The sequence below is a fragment of the Microtus oregoni genome, unplaced genomic scaffold (genome assembly GCF_018167655.1).
Source record: "Microtus oregoni isolate MIOR12 unplaced genomic scaffold, Mior012 000035F_ref0000213, whole genome shotgun sequence".
In the NCBI taxonomy this organism is placed as follows: domain Eukaryota; kingdom Metazoa; phylum Chordata; class Mammalia; order Rodentia; family Cricetidae; genus Microtus; species Microtus oregoni.
The window spans coordinates 25,057,240-25,077,329 of record NW_024543094.1 but is presented as its reverse complement, the minus strand read 5'-3'; the positions used below and the strand labels follow the sequence as shown (position 1 = coordinate 25,077,329).

At 37.6% G+C, this 20,090-nt stretch overlaps 1 protein-coding gene across 1 annotated transcript in view; it reads right to left on the bottom strand.

The window, feature by feature from the left end:
* Malrd1 (MAM and LDL receptor class A domain containing 1) overlaps positions 1-20,090 on the bottom strand; it is a 616,720-nt gene that overhangs the window by 419,230 nt on the left and 177,400 nt on the right. Inside the window, exon 18 of the mRNA XM_041630809.1 lies at positions 2,942-3,029. Coding sequence (XP_041486743.1) covers positions 2,942-3,029 — 88 coding nt within the window. The remainder of the gene's footprint in view (positions 1-2,941; positions 3,030-20,090) is intronic.

The following is a 20,090-nucleotide window of genomic DNA, read 5'->3' as shown; positions in this document are numbered from 1 at the left end:
TCTCTTATATATTAAATAGATTGTTGTCCTTTTACCTCTCCAAGATCTGTTGCATATGATATTTAAAATATTTAGGTTTTCTGCAGTGAATCATGACCATTCCTATCAGAGACTTTTGGAATCTCCAAAAGGATGATGGAGCCTCACAATGATGATCCCACGTGAATTGTGGTAATGCCACTATGATGACAAATACCAATCAAAATCAGATTTGAACTACAAACTCCTTAGGACAATATCGAGGTAGTTAATTAAAATTGCCCAGCATCACAGAATACTCCTGCCAGAACTTCAGATAAGCCTTGCACTTTCCCACCATACAAAGACTGGACAACAGCAAGCTCTCCCAGGACTTGGTCTTTATCTCAGTTTTTTTTTCTGGGTTCCCTAAAGATGTCATCTCCTCTAGACAGTAGGAAGTAATTTTAAAGACACAATGCCCACATTCCCAAGAAATGGGGTGAGTAGTTTTTGGTTGTTTGGTGAATGCTGCCATCATTTAAGGGGCTTGACTGCAAGTGGTTATTGATCATGATCAGAGAAGAAACTAAGCAAAGGAGATTAGATTCAGGAAGGGAAAAAGAGTGGGATATAGAAACAATTGGATAAAAAAATGAAGATTATTGAATCAACTTTCAAATTAAAAAAAACTACTTGTCTCAAATATTTTACAGTGGTATGAGTTTTTTTATATTGATAGAAATTTAAGGTTATTTTTATTATACTGCATATATGCTTCTACTATTGTTTAAGATATTTCTGTATATTGATACAAATTTAATATGATTTTTGTTATAATGTATAAGATATTTTTGTAGATTGATTCAGATTTAATGTAATTTTTGTTTTACTACATATATTTCTATTCTTATTTAAGGCATTGTATCTAGGCAGCTCATTTTAAAATGTAATGTAATGTTTAGTCTTTGAAAGCTATTTTAGATAATAAAGAAAGACATGTTAGCTAGTCATCTATAACAACCAAACTTAGAGTCATGTTAGGTATGTTTTCAAAGTAAAAGAGATATATTTTAAATAGATGGATGTTCTTCAAATACTTCAGAAAGCAACAAAATATGTCATTTAAAACACTTTCTGGGGTCTCTGATGGGATGGAAGACTAAATAGTCATAGCTACAGTTTTTCTTAGTTATTATAGAAAGGAAATTAGTTACAAAAGTTGGAAGTCTCCAAGAGAGAATAGATAATGAAGTAGTTTTTCGGCGCTTGCCTAATACACATGGACTGAACATTGTAAATGTAAGCCTTATTAAATAATTATTTTTATTGCATATAGTTTTACTATGTCAGACTTAAATGAAGTAGTTCCTTTTTCTTAGTCAAAAAAGGGAAAATGTTATGGGAGACTTGTTTGTATTGTTGCTTCAAGACCTCCAATGGAGTTGGGTCATGAGTCTGCAGGGTGGAGCCCACATTCAGCAGGCTGGAATGAACCATGGTGTTTTCTAGTGAACTCATAGGAAGATAGAGAGACTCAGAGAGGCATAAGGAGGGGCTTGGAAAGATTTAAGGGTCCTTTCATTATGAGAAAGTGGAGAGGAGGTCAGCTGATCCTTTCCTTTGTCACTCTGTGTATCTACCAGATTTATATTTTATGCACTAATATCTGACTCCCAAGAAATACTTATTAATATAGCAATAAAAAGCAACAAAACATTTACAAGGCAAATAGAATAATCCTCTTTGAAACAATACTGGCTTTGGGCAAGAGCAAATGAGTGAGTTGGTTCTAGAAAGATTTGAGCCAAAAGATAACCAGGCATATGCATATGGAATGGGCACGTTTACCAAAATATGAATGAGTGGTGAATCTACCTTCTTACTGGCCATCCGTAGAAAGATTTAACTTTGTATAGTGTTTTGTGGAATAGATAAACACCATTGACAGCAGTCACTACTGCCAGAATGATGAGATGGGGAAAGATCCTAACTACATAGAAGGAAGCAGGGTGCAGCCCCTAAACATGCTTTAAGGTCTTTCACACAGGGAAGCCATTTTGAGGGGACAATGGTGAGTTAAAATTCCTACAATTAGGCTTGTGTGGTGGTTCATGCCTTTAACCCCAGCACTGAGACAGGCAGAGGTGATCTCTGAATTTGAGGCCAGCCTGATCTACAGTGGAAGTTCCAGGACGGTGAGCGCTGCAAAGAGAAATCCTATTTCAAAAGACAAACAAACCACAACAAAATGATATCAACAAATTAGGTACTCTTGGGTCCCAGTAAACTCAGTGGCATTTGTCTCCCATGCCATTTGATTTAAGAGCATCCAGTCTGAGTACCAGAGTGATATTTATGAATTTCACTGTGCATTGTAGAATAGGAGCATCCCCTTCTCCACACCATGTTTCAAGGCTGGGCTGTTCTAAATCTTAGTGGTTTTCCTCCTTATCACTGTGATTCTTATTAGATGTTGAGCACAGATATGGAGGTTAGGAGAAAGGTTGCGAGTGAAGACATACATCTTTGAAATAGTCTCTTTTCAATAGATATAAATAAAAAATGCGGAAACAATAGGTTGTGAACAGTTCCGAGGAAAAGTTAAGAATACATTCTAAATTTAGAATACCAGTGTCACTAAAGATGAATGAGATGCTAATGAAGTTTAAAAAACAACTCAATAATTACTACGTTGGAATAATTATTTTTACAATCACTTAAGTCTCACAAAGATCATAACTTCAGATATGACTTGCTAGTATTTTGTATATCACAAGTGATTAAAAACAGATTCAAACAGCTTTCCTATGTTTCATTTTTTTAAGACTATTTATTAGCAGAGATATACTCTATTTTTCCAGTGTCAATACATTTAAGAAACTGCAAAAACGAGGGCACTTGAGTTTACTCCTGAATATGAAGTATTTATTTCCTTGTTGATTCTTCCAAAATAAACAGATTTGGAAATGCGCTCTCTTACCTGGGTAGAGGGTACAATCCATGAATGACAGATCATCAATTGCAATATCACCAGTGAAGCCATCTCCAACTGAAGCCACGATCAAGATCTGAGGTATAAAAGAAAGGTGTTGAATTATGAATGAAATTATAGAAACCCATGACTGAGAAAGAATTCACAGGTCTAGGGAGACGGCTCATTCAGTATGTAAGTCTGAGGTCCTGAGTTTGATTCCTTACACTAACGTAAAAATTGTGAGTTCTGTTGAGTACCTTTAATCTTAGCATTGGGGAGGTGGGGACAGGAGGATTCTAGGGGCTCACTGGACAGAGAGTCTAGCCTGATTGGTAAGATCAGGATCTCAGTGAGAGAAAGACCCTCACTCACAGAGATGGTTATGGTTCATGAGGATGACAATTGGGCTTGTAGTCTGAGCTCCACATGCCCACACAACTGTGCTTGTACCATCAAACACATGCATCTTCCTACAAAATGTATGCATGCATATATGTGCAAACACACATATACATAGATATGCCACATGCACACATAAGTGCACTTGTACTAGCATTTACATACACCTTACTACACACATATATGCATGAATGTGAAACCACACATACATATATGCACCCACTGAAACACACACACACACACACAGAGCAAATAAAAAGAAAACTCTTGGCTTTTCTTAATTATTGGAAGTATTAGCATTACTGAGCCTATTTTGATGCTGAGTCTCATTCTATCCCTACTGTGTCTACTGTGTCCTGTGTAGTTTGGGTCCCAGAAATCAGACTGAAGGAATGAAGAAAGAACAGACACACAGACACAAGTACAGAAAAACTGGGGTCAGAACAACTGTATACCTCTGATAAAGCACTGCCAAACACTGAGCAACCAGGAAACTTAGTGCATTCATTATCTATAGCAAAGGGGAGAAGTTAGCTAACCTCTGCAGGAGGTCTCTAGTGTCAGCAATCTCAGACTATAACCATCCCAGAAGAGAAAGCTATAGATGCGAGTTTTGCACACACTAGTTAATCATTTGAAAATGATTCACACTCTCTGTCAACATTCCTGCTGTGGTCTGAAGAAGGCATTTCTGTCCACTGATCCTGACCTGTAAGGAAGGCATTGTCAATTTCCCATGTCCCTAAGGCTACTTTGCTCCTTGTCAGTCATATGTATTCACATGGGATTCCTCAGTTCCACACATTCAATCTGAGGATGTTCAATTGCCTGAAATCTCATGGTACAGCTCCACCCTCTTCCCTACAGATTTCCGAGTGGTGCTAAGACAATGTGATTGTCTTGTTTCCTTTTGACCTTCAGGCATCTCAGGTTCTCTCACTCCCCACCTCTTCCAGTTTTCCCCTTTTGTCTTTCATCAAGAGTTTATCCACTTCTCAGGTTAAATGTCCATACCCTTTCAGGAGCAATTTTAAGTGTTTTTCATCATGCATCTGAAGCTGATGAATCCATATTGATCTCCTCGGAACTGCACTAATCACAGCAACTCACGTGACTATATTGCTGTTACAAAATCTGTAACTCCACCAAAACCCCAGGAAAAGGGGAAATACTGGCAAATCACTATAGTATATGATTAAAGCAGAGATTTAGTGTAATTGAATTAATCATGATGAATTATTTTAATACTTATGCAAATGTGTGGCATACTTACACAACATCTTGGTATAATTTAATAAAAGAGTACTTGACACAAATCCAAAGACTTAAGAGAAAAAAAACATTCTCTTTTCCACTATTAAAGCAAAAGAGAATTTCCATTCATGCCTCCTTCACAAATGCTGACTGTGGAAGCAGAATTTTTATTTCACTTCTCTTGTCAAATCCTATCCTACACTGAATGTTATCATGCCCCTCATTTATGAATCAGCCCATGCAAGAAGGGAGGTTTGGAAGGTCAAATTTGCTGACCACAAACCACTTGGTAACTGCAACAAACTTTTCTTTCTTTCTTTCTTTCTTTCTTTCTTTCTTTCTTTCTTGTTTAATATTTTTCAGGCCAGGACATCATAAAGCTTTGTCAACATGAGAAAGATTTAACAATTCAAATTCTAGGCAAATACCGTTCACCTGCTGTTTCCCGAGAAGAGCTTGTGTATTTGACAAATTGCATTATTTTCATTACCATCAAGATAGAACAAATCATTGCAACAAGTTGCTCCACAGTAGGAAATCCATGCCAGGTATTGTAAACTCAGTTTAAAAAAAAAAAAAAGTCAGTGGCTAAGGAGGTCTTAGGCTCTAGGCAGGAGGTAAATGCTGTTGTTTAACTAAATTCACAGAATGACAATGCATGTTTATGGCCTCAGACATCACTGCTCTCAGCCTGATCAGAGAAGCTTCTCTTTGCAATGATAATCATGAATATAGCAACTGTGGTTGGTTTCCATACTGAAATAGGTGACTGTTGGATGCACAACCCTATAAAAGCCATTTGTACCATCCCTCTAAGGTTCAAGGAATACTGTGGAAAATAGGACAGAAAGAATATAGGGAGAAAAACTTTCAAATACACTCCAAGGCATGGCATAGCTGTTGCACCCATGTTTGCATAACTTAAGCTGCCTACTGAACCTGTTAGGTCTGTCAACTGTCAATCATAGATAAAAGGGAAATTAAATTGATTAGATGAATTCTGGTGGAGGGGTAGTAATTTTTTATTATTTTCAATTGTTTACCCACGCAGGAGCCCACCATTATGCCAAGAGACATTTCCAAAAAATAATCACAGAGAAAATGCTAATTAAAATCAGTGGATCACAAAATAACACAACAGATATGAATGTAGAAAAGGAGCATGTTAGGAGGAGGGGGCGGGAAGGAGAGAGGTGGAAGAAGAATAAGGAGGCCAGGGTCAAGGTGAGAAAAGTGTACATAAGTGTCAAAGAAAATATCTAAGAATTAAAAAAAAATATTGAAAGAGAAAACAAAATGTAGAAAACATATTCAGGCTGAAATCCTACGAATATCAATAAACAGAAAACGACCATGGAATTTGGCCAAAATTACTACAAAAATGTATATTGAAGAAAGCCCATGAATAACTGAAAATAGCCAACAATCAACTCAGCTCAGAAGTGAAAAAAAAGGGAAATCGGGTAAATAAATATACACTGTGATTCATATACACAACTCATGGTTGTCATTAGTGTAGCAATATGCATGGAGAGAAAAATAATATTAGGATCCAAATATTTAATGGAAAAATACATTTGTAGCCCATGGAAACATCTATGTAGTAACTTTGGTCAGATAAACAATATATAGCTTCATTCTAAAATAGAGGCTCATCTATTGTCTTTGTATAGCCACAATATAAGAAAGTGGCCATTTTATTAAAATTACAGGAATGTCATGTAACCTAGAGTATGCCCGAGTAGGTGAACGTTACATTTGGGGACATTGCTGCTTACACGGCTTATTTCTGTTAGAAATCACTTGGTATAACCTGGAAAACACATTGTTACTGCCTCTCAAAGAAGATAGGCAGGTCCTGCTATCATACATAAATTCAACCATACATAATATTTGTCAAAATATCACTATGTTAAGGACATATCATGTGAGCATTCTTGAAAACCAATAGACAAAAGTTTCAAGTTCTGATAAAAATAAAATATTTATTCTGTGTCTTCCAGATAGTCTTTCTTAATAACTGGTCAAACAAATCATTTAAAAAGGCTCCTTGGGGGTGGTCAGATGACTCAGCAAGAAAAGGCTCTTCCCAACAAGATCGAGAACCTGAGTTTGCTCCCCTTGACCCACAATGTAGAAGGAGAGAACCCACTCCTGCTAGTTGTACCCAGATCCCCACACACATACTATGGGGAGCACTCCCCCACCCAGTAAATACATATAATAAGTAAATGAATAAATAAATACAACACTTAGTAACACATCATAGTCTTAAAACTAATTTTTCAAATATTGATACAAACTACTTTTGTCCTATATTTAATTTAAGTACATAAAAAGTTCTTAAATTATCATGAATAATCTTGAAATTATTATGTCTCTGCATTCATGTGCCTGTATGCAATCATACATACAAAATATCTCTGTTCTGAAAATTCCTCTTTATATCTAGTGTTGTTTTTAGAGTGAATAGAAGTACATTGAATATTAGTGCTATATGCAAGATAGTATTGCTTTCTGGAAATTAGGGAAGCCACATTTTATGTCCACGTCCCATTGCACTTTATTAAATACCATAAGATGCAATTGAAAACCCAGTTCAGTGTAAACTATGGCTTTCTTAACTTACAGGTCACAACTGTGGATTTACAAAAAATTGGGAAAGAATTTGGCAAAGGATTTCTTGGTGCATGTAACCATAAATTAATTCCAAAACTAGTGTGGTATAATTGAGATGTCTTGGTAGCTATATCACATACCTTCCTACATCCATGATTCTAAATAAACAGCATATGTATTTTGCTTGCTCATGTCCTGATACCGTGGGATACCTACAAACACTGCCTGAAACACCACACCTCAGATGTAAGACTCTTGCATGCCACAAGTTCCCATGGGTTTTTTGTTTGTTTGCTGTTTTACTAACGCACACTGAAGCATTTCTGCTCTTATAGAAGTGCAATGTTTTAATGATGGAAGAGACATCATATGTTCTTTTCATCTCTAGTATATGGGGTTTTCAAAGCACGTCATCTATTTGCTCAAGTCATGAACAAAGTCACACCTTACTAGTTACCAACAATTTCCAAAGAACAGACATTTACATTTCCCCCTCATATTTCATAATAATTTCTCCTTAGTTTTCATTTTGTTTTCCCAGAAAACTAAAGGCCTTGTAAGCCTCATTTCACTAAGTATATGTGAGGAATTTTCCTCAATTCTGACTAAGACATCCAGAGAATTAGTTAATATGTATCGTGTAATGGGTAATCCTTGTGGGGCCCTGAAAGTTTGCTGTAGAATAAGAAAATCTGCCCTCTAATACACATGAAAAAATTGTTTAATTCAACATATGAGGGCTTTTAATCATCCTTAGAACTGCTTACAAAACCTTAACAGGAATACCTATAAAATAAAACTCAGATTTTATCTAACAAACCTTATGTTTATAGGTCTGTCTCAGGTTGGCCTTATTGCACACACAAACCACTGGAGAATAATTGGATCTTTCAAATATTACACTGGATATGAAAAAAATTATTAAGTATGGACCACAAAAGTACATCTAAACTGCTTAAGGAACTAGGCGCAGAGATGGATAATAAAAATATAATTGTGATACCAAAGGATTAAGTTAACTTAAACAGATAAGTAAACCAAGTAAAATAAGATTTCTTCAAAGAAAGATATGATTTCTACATAATCTGTCTGAGTCCTTAAATGGGTTAGAAAAATGGTAAATATTTTTGTTACTCTTTAGTATTCAGAATGAATTTCTTTTTAGGTAAATTTGAGCTATGTAGAATATGGTATTTTATAGGTTTTTGACCTAGGAAAAGAATTATGTGTCCACATTGGTATTATAGTGTTTCTATGGTAACCAAAATGAAAAACAAAATCTAACCATGCCTTTGAATATCTTATATGTAATACACAAAAGACTAAATAGTGATTCTTGGGCTAGACCTAGATCATCAAGGTTTGGTTTAACTTAAAAGTTTTTCCCAAGTCAAATAGGTGGCCAATGTTTTAAAGAAGGATATTTCTCAAGAAGACACTGCACTGTGGTAATCACAGGCTCTATTCTTCTATGTTGCATACTATTGATTATCTTATGCTTGATACCTGTCCATCATTCATGTATTTTGTCTGGTCACAAAAGCACCTAAGTCTATAAATTTCTTTATTTTGTTAAGTCAGAAACCAAAGTGTCTGAGATTTTCCCCTACTTCTCAGGCAACATGCCTTATAAAAACGTTTAAAAAAAAGCAGATTGTGTAGTAAAAAGCTATAGTCAGAGAAGTAAGTACCCTCCACCATTTCCCCATTCCCACATGGTAACATGATGAGAGAAGCTTGACATTGAGAGACACTTGTTGTAGGCTGTTGGAATAACCGCCCAGTGTGGAAGGAAAGAAGGAGGGAAAGCACTGAGTGGGGGATTTGCCTTTCTATGTAAGGGATGAAAACATCGATAGAGCAAGACCTTTCGTGAGGTGCCTTTTATGCTTTCTTACTATATCTATAATCGAAATATTTAAGTCAATGCAGCCTTCCTTGTTGTGACGGCTATTCCTGGTTGTCAACATTATTCCTGGAATGAACAATAAGCCAGAAATGGAGACCACAGCTGTGATCCAGATCTTGAGGAAAGAAGATAACATGTCTTTGATCCAGAAGTGGGCTAGAAGGCACACCTTAAATCTTGGCAACACCTTTCGCTGGAAGCTTATAGAAAGACAACGAAGAAGGAAGGGTTTGTTCTTACCTACCTGCCCTTGCCTTGTCAGCACATCCCTTCCAACTGGGACACCCAGCTTTGCAGGACTGAGAAGCTACTAGATTCTTGAAATGTCTGTTTGCAACTAGCCATTGTTGGACTGTAGCTGGTAAATTATTGCAATAAATCCCCACATTAAAGGCATGTTGTCTTGTTGCCTCAATATCTGGATCATAGGTGTGCCCTCCTTTTCATAGATATAGACACACACACACACACACACACACACACACACACACACACAGAGAGAGAGAGAGAGAGAGAGAGAGAGAGAGAGAGATTAATTCATTCCATAAGTTCAATGACTCTAGAGAACCCTGACTAATCCTGACTAATATGCTTCTCTTATTTAGAACCAAAGGATTCTCTTTTGTCAGGATCCCAAGGACTGCACATAGCTACAGCTTACAGAGTTTCTCTTCAGTAACAAGACCTCTCTCTCCCCATCAGTGTCTCTGCTGTGTTGAGTGCAGGGAAAAACATACTGAAGTGCTTGGAGCTTGGTAGAAGAGGCAAGGTCATATCAAACCTAGACATAACACTTTATATGCAAAACATGTTCTAAATATTAAGTGACGTGTGCACACACAGAGACACACAATCTTCCTTCTAAGTCGTAGGAAATGCGGTTACTTCTGGTGATTTTAAAGGGCTCAAAAAGCCAGAGTTTATTTTAGCTTCTTCTGTCACATTAAATGTACTCAAAGGGGAAAAAAACTGGACGCGGTTTGACTCTACTTTTTATTCTTTCACTTCCCTTACATTACAGTGCCTTTCTGAAACTTCCTAAGTGGATTTTGAAAGGGATAAACGTTGATCAATTTGAAACGAATTTGCTCCTGAAACTCTGCAGACCTGCATGCTATTTTAAAGCATCCTCTGTGGACCAGTTTTGTGGAAGCTTTCTCACATCCCGTCCATTATTTGAATGAAGACAAATAATGCTCTGTTTCTCCAAGTCATAAGAATTTATACAAAGCAGACTTGACTGCTGGTTACAATGAAGCATTTAATTGAAAAAAGTCCGGTCGATAACAGGAAAAGAAATGAAAACGAGGTTTAAAGCTATTGACTGAAAAGTTCAGAAAGTTGTGGTTTTATTATTAAGAATTACATAACGAGGCCTGCAATCTTAACAGAATATAATGTACTATTGTTTAAACGATTTTCATACACACGCCAGAGTACAATTCTCCTTTAATAACCATTTATTTTTATTGATTAAATTTTTCTTTGACAGCCTCATATATGTATTTAATGCACTCTGGTTATTCTTCTGTCTCTCTCCCACCCCTAGCATTAGCTCCCTCCCTTAAATTTCCTTTCCTGTCTTATCTTTAAATAATTTTTTCAGTCAATGCAGTCAATTTTCTATACCATTAAAGATTATATTTAAAGAAAAGTGAGTTGAACTCTAGTTTATTATTATAATACAAAATGATTTCTTATATACGCAAATACCTACATACTTTCTACCTCCTTGTGTAGCGGGCATCTGACTACCCTTTGTGATGGCTAAAATAAAAATGTCCCCATAGATCTAATGGTTGAATACTTGGTCCCCAGTTTTAAAGGCTGTTTGTGTAGGTTTCGATGTGTATGACCCTGCTGGAGGTTGAATATCATTGGGGACAGGCGTTGAGACTGAAAAGGCTCTTGCCATTACCAGTATGCTTTCTGCTTATACTTAATAGGTTGTGAGCTCTCAGCTTCCTGCCCCAGTCTCCATGGCTGCCTTGATGCTCCCATAGCCATGGAAGACTGCTGATATGCTGCTCCCACCATGGTGCTGATAGACTTTTCACCCTCTGGAACCATACACCCCAAATAAACCCTTCCTTCTATAAGTTACATTGGTCCTGGTGTTTCATCACAGTAATATGAAGATAATTAATAAACTTTTCTACTTAGCAATTAAACTAGCCCAGACTTACAGTACAGGGATAAAAAAAAAAACTTGGAGACAAATCTATACCCTTCTAATAATCACCTTGTTTAGTTGTTGTTTTGTTTTTTATTATTTTTGTGTTGTTGCTTTTTTATTCATCGGGATCTCTAGGTCACAGTTCGCCATTGAGGAAAGTCAGGTAGGGACTGAAGATAGGAAACTAGTGGCAGCAAAATGCAGGACCACAACTTACTGGCTTGCTCCCCTGAATTATGCTAAGTGAGCTTTTTGTACACCACACACCCACCTTTGGAGGGGGCAATGCCCACAGTAAGCTAGGCTCCCCCACATCAAACAGCATTCATGAAAACCCCCACAAACACGATCATAGATCAATCTGATGAAGGCGATTCTTCAGTAGTTCTCACTTGCCAAGTGTCCAGTTGACATCCAAGATTAGCCAGTACTCCTATATTTGTGTTGGCACTGGCAATGCCCCATGACATTCACAGCATTAGTTATTGTGAATTAAAAATCCACTGAGAATTGCTGGATAGACTTTACTCAGAAAAGCCTGTTGGGCTACTTGAACTGAAGCTGTGTTTCTCCCCCATACTGCTTAGAGTTTTGAATTCTGTGTGTATTTATCCATTTAGATGTTATCCTCTTCTCTGATTGAAAACAAGTATAAATTGAGACTGTGCTTTTGTTTCCCAGATGCCAAGGACTGAATAAACACACAGAAACTGTATTAATTACAACACTGTTTGGCCAATGGCTCAGACATATTATTAGCTGGCTCATATATCTTAAATTAACCCATTTCCATTCCTCTCTGTATTGCAATATGGTTTTGGTGTTACCTTGTTTTCTACATGTCTTGTTTCCTTGGTGGCTAGCTGGCGTCTCCCTGACTCTGCATTCTTTCCTCCTTTATCTCTACTTGGATTTTCCACCTTGATATATTCTGCCCTGCCATAGGCCAAAGAAGCTTCCTTATTAACCAATGGTAGTAAAACATATTCACAGCATTACAGATGGGCATCCCAGGTCAGACAATCAGACTAGCTCTCAGACAGGCACTGAGGGCCATACTGCATTGCTGTGGAACCATCTTTCTGGACACTGTGAAGATGTTTCGCTCATTGGTTCAATAACAAGCTATATGGTTCAATAGCTAGGAAGGAAGAGGTTAGGCAGGACTTGTGACCAAAAAGAGATCATGGTGATAAAGATGGTGGAGTCAGCAGCCAGATGCACGGGAAGCAGGAGATGAACATGCCATGCTGGAAAAAAGGTACTGCCACGTGGTAGAACATAGGTAGAATATATGAATTAATTTAAGTTGAAAGAGCTAGTGAGTTACAAGCCTAAGCTATCAGCCAAGTATTAATAATTAATAATAAGTCTCCATGATATTATTTGTGAAGTCAGGGGTCTCCACACAAAACTCCACCTATCCAGCATTTGAAGAGCATTCCCAAATCACAATAAATGTTTATTTATTTCTGGAAGATTATTTCCAACTAAAACAATTTACATCATTATGGTGCTGAGGCTGATTCCCTACATTTACATGGCAGGTACTGTGGCTGATATATCCCAAACAGGTTTTATTTACATAACATGCCAAGACCAAACACATTGCTAATTCTTCCTACCCCACCACACTGTCATCTAATTTCGACAAACTTGCCTTTGCTTCTATGACTCTCATGTATCTCCCTCTTCTTCCTTCACAGCCTTCTTGTTAGATTGCAATTTAATCTATGCCTGTTTCTATGTAATTTTTCTAAGTGTTTTCCTCTCTCTCCATTCCTAAATCCACTTGGGAATGAGTTTCCAGATCCTTTCCTTCCTCTTTGGCTATTTCTCAATTATCACATTCTCTTAACAATAATGGTTTTATTTGTTAGATAGACATTAGGATATGTTAAAACAAATTAATAATTTTATATATAGAACATTGTGTAATAAAAAATCTATCATTTTATTTTTGTTCCTTTTGAGGTGCATTTTGCCATATGGACTGATAGTAATCTTCCAGTCAACTTGAAGGATTTATAATCAGTACAGAAACACGGCATTGGATATATAAGTGAAGGTGCTTTTAGACAAGATTTGCAGAACAGGGAAGTGATTCCGAATGTGAGCATCACCATTCCATTGACCTGAGACCTAGGACTGAACCAAGGGAGAAAGCATCTTGAGCACCAGTGTTCTCCCACACTGCTGCCTGACTGCAGGATAGTACGGCAAGTCTCACATTCCTGGCATCACTATGTTTCCTCCGTGATAGCTTGGCCCCTAACACTGAGCCAGAATAAACCTGCCTTTCCTGAGCAAGGAAAAAGTAACTTATCTATCACCTCTTCTTGACATTGTAGATCTGCTTCTGTGTCAGCTGAGAGTACATATGCCATGAGAACTGATAGATATTTATTTAGTTCTGTATGGGGCAGAAGGAATTTGTAGACTCTGAAATACTCACACTGTATTTGAATGGGATCTAGAAAATGCAAATAACTCACCTCTAGGAACCAAGGATATGATGCCTGATATACTCCAAGACAACTCTTGGCTGTTTAAAACAAACAAACAAAAAAACAAACCTAGTCCTTTCAACCAAATTTCTGCTCTTTTGTTTTTCTTTCAGTGGCTTCTCCCAGTATGACTGATGACTAAACAGGGAAGATCTTCACCAGTACAAACTATTTCAATATTTAAAGAGTGGCACTGTATCATTTGGTTTTGCTTTATATATAATATATGTATAATATATAAAACAAAACCAAAAAAAAAAAAAACCCTTGTTTTTGTTTTTGTGAAGGAGATGTTAAGACAAGCTCTCCCTAGATGACCTAGTCTAGCCTGGAACTTACTCACTCGTGCAGAATGTCCTCTGACTCCCAATCCTACTGACTTAGTCTCCTGAGTTCTGGAGTAACAGGCATGTGTCTGTACTCCAGACAGTCCCTTGTGTTGAGAAAATGATTGATTTCTACCATGAAAACATGACATTTCTCCCGCTAGCCCTGCAGCGTTATGGACACCACACCGGTCTTTGTCACACTTCATTACTTAGGGACTTTATAACTGCTCTTGTCCCTCAGATTCCCATAGAGGGAGTGCCCTGCATACTAGGTGTTCTGCTATAAACTCACTTGCAGTTTAAGTTTTAAAATACCATTCTAATTAAAACAGCCGTTGCCTTTGAAACTAAGGCTTTTAATGACACTGTGGTCGTAAAAAATGTTCTGGCATGACATTTGAAACGTGTATTTGAAGAATCCATCATCATGTTCTGTCACTCTAGAGTTTTATTTCCTTAAAGTAAAAAAATTGATTTTAACCTTCTCGTCCATTTACTATAAATTTAACTATAAAAACTTTATTGCCAACTAAGCCATTGATCCCCAGAGTGATATTTTATCATTATTTGGTCATTAATTTTAACATAACATGGCTTGTGGGGACAAATTAAGTCATTAAAATCCCTGAATTAACGCATATTTTTACTTAAGACAGACTAAAATATAAAACAGATACCAGCAGAAGTTAGCCTGGTCTACAGAGTGAGTTCCAGGATAGCCAGGACTGTTACTCATAGAAACCCTGCCTTGAGAAAAACAAACAACAAAAAAATTCCATACAGCTTTGCTTTATTTTATTTAAGTCTTTGTATTTAATGAGATTGTAAGATGTAGCAGCCAGGCTGAGAGAGAGAGACTCAGTTCTGTAGATACATGGGTCCAGAGAGTTTCTACAGTCTTGCATGGTCAGCCCTAAACACATGCACATGTACACAATAATGTATAAAATATATGTAACAATAAGAATTTTGGAGGAGGTCAAAAGTTTGAGAGAAACTCTAGGGAGGAATATGGAGTAATTAGAAGCAAAAGAAGGTATGTACATGATGTAAATACATTACTTTTTAAAGAAATTCTCAAAAAAAAATAAGTTTTAAAAAGGTATAGCATCCAGTATATCTATCCTCCTATGTAGAAGTTTTCCCATATGGAAGTTTTTGGCTTATGATGAAAAAGAAAATCTTTGTTCTCTATGTCATTTTAGAAAGAACGTTCTGAATCTTGAGGCTGGAAACTGAAAGCATCTAAACTGCTTGTGCAAGTTAAATTTTCATTATAATTGCTCAATATTTGACCTAAACTCTTTCATAAAATCTCACCAAACATGGTGGTATATTATCTGATAAATCCCATTTGTATAACAGAACTGCTGAGCTGGTATCAATCTATAGTATATTTTAAAAGTAATAGAGTAGACAGAAAAGGTGGCAAACTTGATGAATTGGTTATAGGCCAAAGTCACAACTTCCCGTTGACCAAGTGACCAATGAAATTGCTCACTAGCACTTTCTCTAAACTCAAGCCTGTGTGTGTGCACACGTGCAAACACAAACTTCAAATATTCTGACAAATGAATATTCTATAAATCAAAAAAGCACAGTCATCCTGATCTAGACCTCCCACAGTTCCTGAAGCAAAGTGGCACAGTCCTTTGCTCTGATTCTACTGAGTCACCTATACAAGTCACAGTCTCTTGGGCCTCACCAAATACAAGATAAACCTGTTTCTCTTTTAACTCCACCCATGGCGGGGGGGGGGGGGGGCAATCAGCCTCAGGCAGTCCCTAAAATCAGCTTTTACAGCACTAGGTAAGAAACCCCAGAATAAATTACATCTGGGAATCCAGCAGCATATGGAAATCAGTGCTCATCTCATTTGGCTTTTGAAGCGACTGCTCCCGGGTATGCTATTCTTGATGTTCCAGGGCCCAGATATTCCTCTATAAACTGATATTAAAAAGTATAAGCTTACATCTCTTAAATGAGAAGCAATTGTAAATGTTATTCACATACTTATCAAATTGTAGCTATCGAAAAAAAAGAAATTTGGATCACAATGTTATTTCTAGTAAGATATTGCAAGGAAGGAAGTGTGGAGTGCTTTTGGCACTGGCAGCTGCAAGCTGGTGTGGACAGTTGTCTATCCAGCAGAAGGGAAACGCCCACTGAGTTATCTTCTTTATATAGAACGAGACCCAGATAAAATCTGACTAAAAAAAAAAAAAAGCTTTGATTAAGATCATAATACATTAGGATTTGTTGTAATTTAGCTGGTTCTCATTCAGTGCATTTAAGTTGACATCTTTTCAGAGCTATTTAAAGGCAGAATGTAGACTTCCTAATGCTATTTAAGTGAGCTGTCACATTCTAACCCTTCCTGTAGTATAAGAAAAGAGGATTCCCACACTGACTGTGATCCTCAATTTAGACATCAGTTAATCTACTAGTTCCCAAACATTTTATCATAAGAATTACCAAAGTCTTTTTTGTTTTTACCAAGTGTTAAGGCACTCCATTGGAATTCCAAATATGGAATGTATAGCGATTGAGACAATATAGTGTTGAAGACTCTGAGCAGTGTATGAATTAGGAAAATGTCTGATCTGTGAGAAATATGCAGATCCTTTGATTGAAAGGGCAAAGCAGGTAAGGAGGCCCAGGGTTCTCTGCCTGGCAGCTACGACAGCTGTGCACACATTTGTGTTTGCTCTCCCAGAGGCTCTGACATGTGGATTAGCTCTGACATTAACTGATGTGAGAGAGGATAGGAATGCCTTTCTTTATTTTTTATTTTTTACTAATGCCTCTTAAACCACTTTTGCAATGATTCAACCTTGCTATATGGAAAAATGCATTAAACACTGATTTGTTATTAATTTCATTGCTTTAAAGGAAACTTTGCTTGCCATTGTTCTAGACTCTCATAGTAGTGTGTAGTGACCTGCTGTAAGCATCAAATTAAAATGTTTTTTAATTTGATGAGTTTCCATCAGCTTCTATTCCCCTAAGCCCCTAACTATTGTTTCTTCTAGATCACATATACCTATGCTATAGATGGACATATGCTTCATCTCACCCTGAACTCTCAATAATTAAGAAACCTAAGACTCCAGTATTATGTTTCACGATGAAACAAAATTGGAACAATCTGAAAAAAAAAATATAACATGTGTTTCAAGCTACTTCTCATCCCTAAAAATTCAAAGGTATTCTAGTATGATGTGCAAGTTCATTGAGAGAAATCCTGAGTAAATAAGTGCAGGTACCATTCCTAGCGCTTCTTCCCCGGTTGCCATTCCCAGATCACTGTACACGCCCCCCTCCCCACCAGAGATACAGAGACACAGCACACTCAACTGCCAGAAACAACTGCACAAATTTCTGTAGGGTTTTTGCTCCCTCTCGCAAGAGGCTCGAAGAGGGAGTGGAGAGGAAGACTGAGTCATGGAGGACTTTCTCAAAAGCAGACTCTAGAGACCAGCATCAAGGTTCAGATCTGGTTTAATGTATATGTTCACTGTTATATAAACATACATTATCCAGTCAACTAAGGTCATATCAAGTTACTGTCCAATGAGTCCAAATGACACAGACCCTGTCAGGGTCCGGTGCCAGCCCAGACCCTAAATTATTCCTCCGGACCAAAGGGGAGGGATTAAAGACACAACTCACATGGCTTTTCCAGGAGGGAGATTTTCAATGATCTCTCATGCGTTCACATCCTGAAAGTTCCTCTGCGTTTATTCTCCAAACAGCCTTATATACCAAAACATAAACTGAGGCGGAAATTCATTAGCATTCTGTTTCCTAGACCTACAGAACCCTTGTTATGTGTGCATATGTATGGGGGGAGTATGTCCAGGCAGTGTGTGTGCAAACAAAGGGCAGGAAGCATGCAACATCCTGGGCTTTGGAGCCAAATTAGAAGGTCTCCAGTTAGCTGGGCTCCATTATGAGCCATCTAGTGTTCCAGAGACTCACGTCTGTTCAATTGGCTGCAGGAGATGTTGTCACTTCTCACATTCCCTGTCTTTTAGTGACATCATCTGAAAAGATATTGACACCTCAACTGTCCTTTGGTATACATGATAGATTTGTTCTGAAGCCCTGCCCCCCATAAGATACAAAACTGCAGCTGTGCAAGTCTCTAGTACAATGTGGCATACATAGTCTTACATGCCTATAATCGGCTGTATACATTAAACCATCTCTAGATTATTTATAATCTTGCATACAACATTAATGTACATGGCTTTTATATGGCATCATTTTGACAATAATGACAAGAAACAATTATTTATCTGTTCAATAAGGATAATTTCCCAGATATTTTGTATGAGTATTTGGTTTAATCTATAGGCTCAGAATGTCCTGTACTTGGTTTTAGATGAAACCCAAAACTGAGGTGTGTTAAAGAAATTAAACATGAAATGATTAGTCCTCATTTCATTTAGCAGATAATCTCAGTAACAACTAACTTCCAAAGCCACCCCAATATCTAAATATACAGCCAAGTATACAAATTTAGCTTGGTTTTGAGTAACATGCCACCATGTGAATTTTCTCTCTAGAAAATGCAAGCACCAATCACTATTTCTTTTTTAAGTGCCTGGAACCCCACTGTGTGTGAAAAACAATAAACCAAAGTTTAACTTCTCACTAAATCCTCAAAAATTAATTTTACATTAAATTATGTAAGAATGTGAAAAAAGATAAGAAATTTGAGAAAGAAGTCAATGGGCAAGAAAGAGCAGTAGTGTATGTATGTCAACAGTATGGTGCAATGAGCTAACACCAAACACCACCTAAGGGTTCTCAAAGGACAGAATGAGGCGATTCTTGCCGATAGCCACACACATTTACATAAGAAAAGGAAAGCGCATAATGTTTATTAGTGGGTTTGTTCAGTTAATTTGAAGCGTAAAACACTCACTTGCATTATTTTACAAAGAACCAGAGGTAAAATTGGGCCTTAACTTTTAAACCCTCAAGTTCATATTCTGCTTCTCCTTCATCCTCGTATTATGGCTTTTCCAGTATGTTCTACTGATCCATTTAAAAACAACTGGTTTCAAACCTCTGGAGAACTACCCCCATCTCCCAGCTTTCTGTAGCACCAACAGAAGTCTATTTGTATTACATAATTCTAGAACTAGATGATTAGGAATAATAACTCATGATTTTCATTATACCCTCATCTATTAATCATAATATTCTGAAAACAAAGAGGCAAAAGACTGGAGAGTAGCTGCTGTCCACTTGTACAGACATTTTAAACAAACTTGGGTAAATCTTAATGCTCACAATTGATTAAAAGCTGGAGCTACAGCTCAGCAGTTCAGAGCACTGGCTGCTCTTCCAGAGGTCCTGAGTTCAAACCCCAGCAACCACAGGGTGGTTCACAACCACCTATAGTGGTATCTGATGCCCTCTTCTGGCATAAAGTTGTACATGCAGACAGAGAAATCACATAAAAAAAAAAGTGGAGCCCTGTGCCTTGTCTGGGCAGCCTAGAGGAGCTGACCCTGCTGATGAGGGCACATGTGAGACAGCCCAGGAATGTGAGCATGATCCCTCCCCTCATCTGCTATATGGAGGCGTGGTCAGGAGAGAGATGCCCCTCACCTATCAATACCTGAGGAAGGTGGAAGAGCTAACCCTAAGGTGATAAGAATGAAAGATCTACCCCTGCTGCTGCACCAATTGGGAGAACAGAATCTGTGCTTCCTGTGGGCAGCACTATAGAGCACACCCCGCCCCATACATGCCTTCGGTAGGAAAAAGAGCTGGCCTTGAGGTCATAAGATCTGGAGGACTATCCCTGCTCTTCATCAGCTGCAGCACTCAGGAGAGTGGCCCCTACGCCATATCTAGGCCACACAATAGAGCAGGACCTGAAGGTCTAGGTGTGGGAGAATCAACCCTGAGGACCTGAAGACAGAAGAGCCAGCCCAGCCTCTTG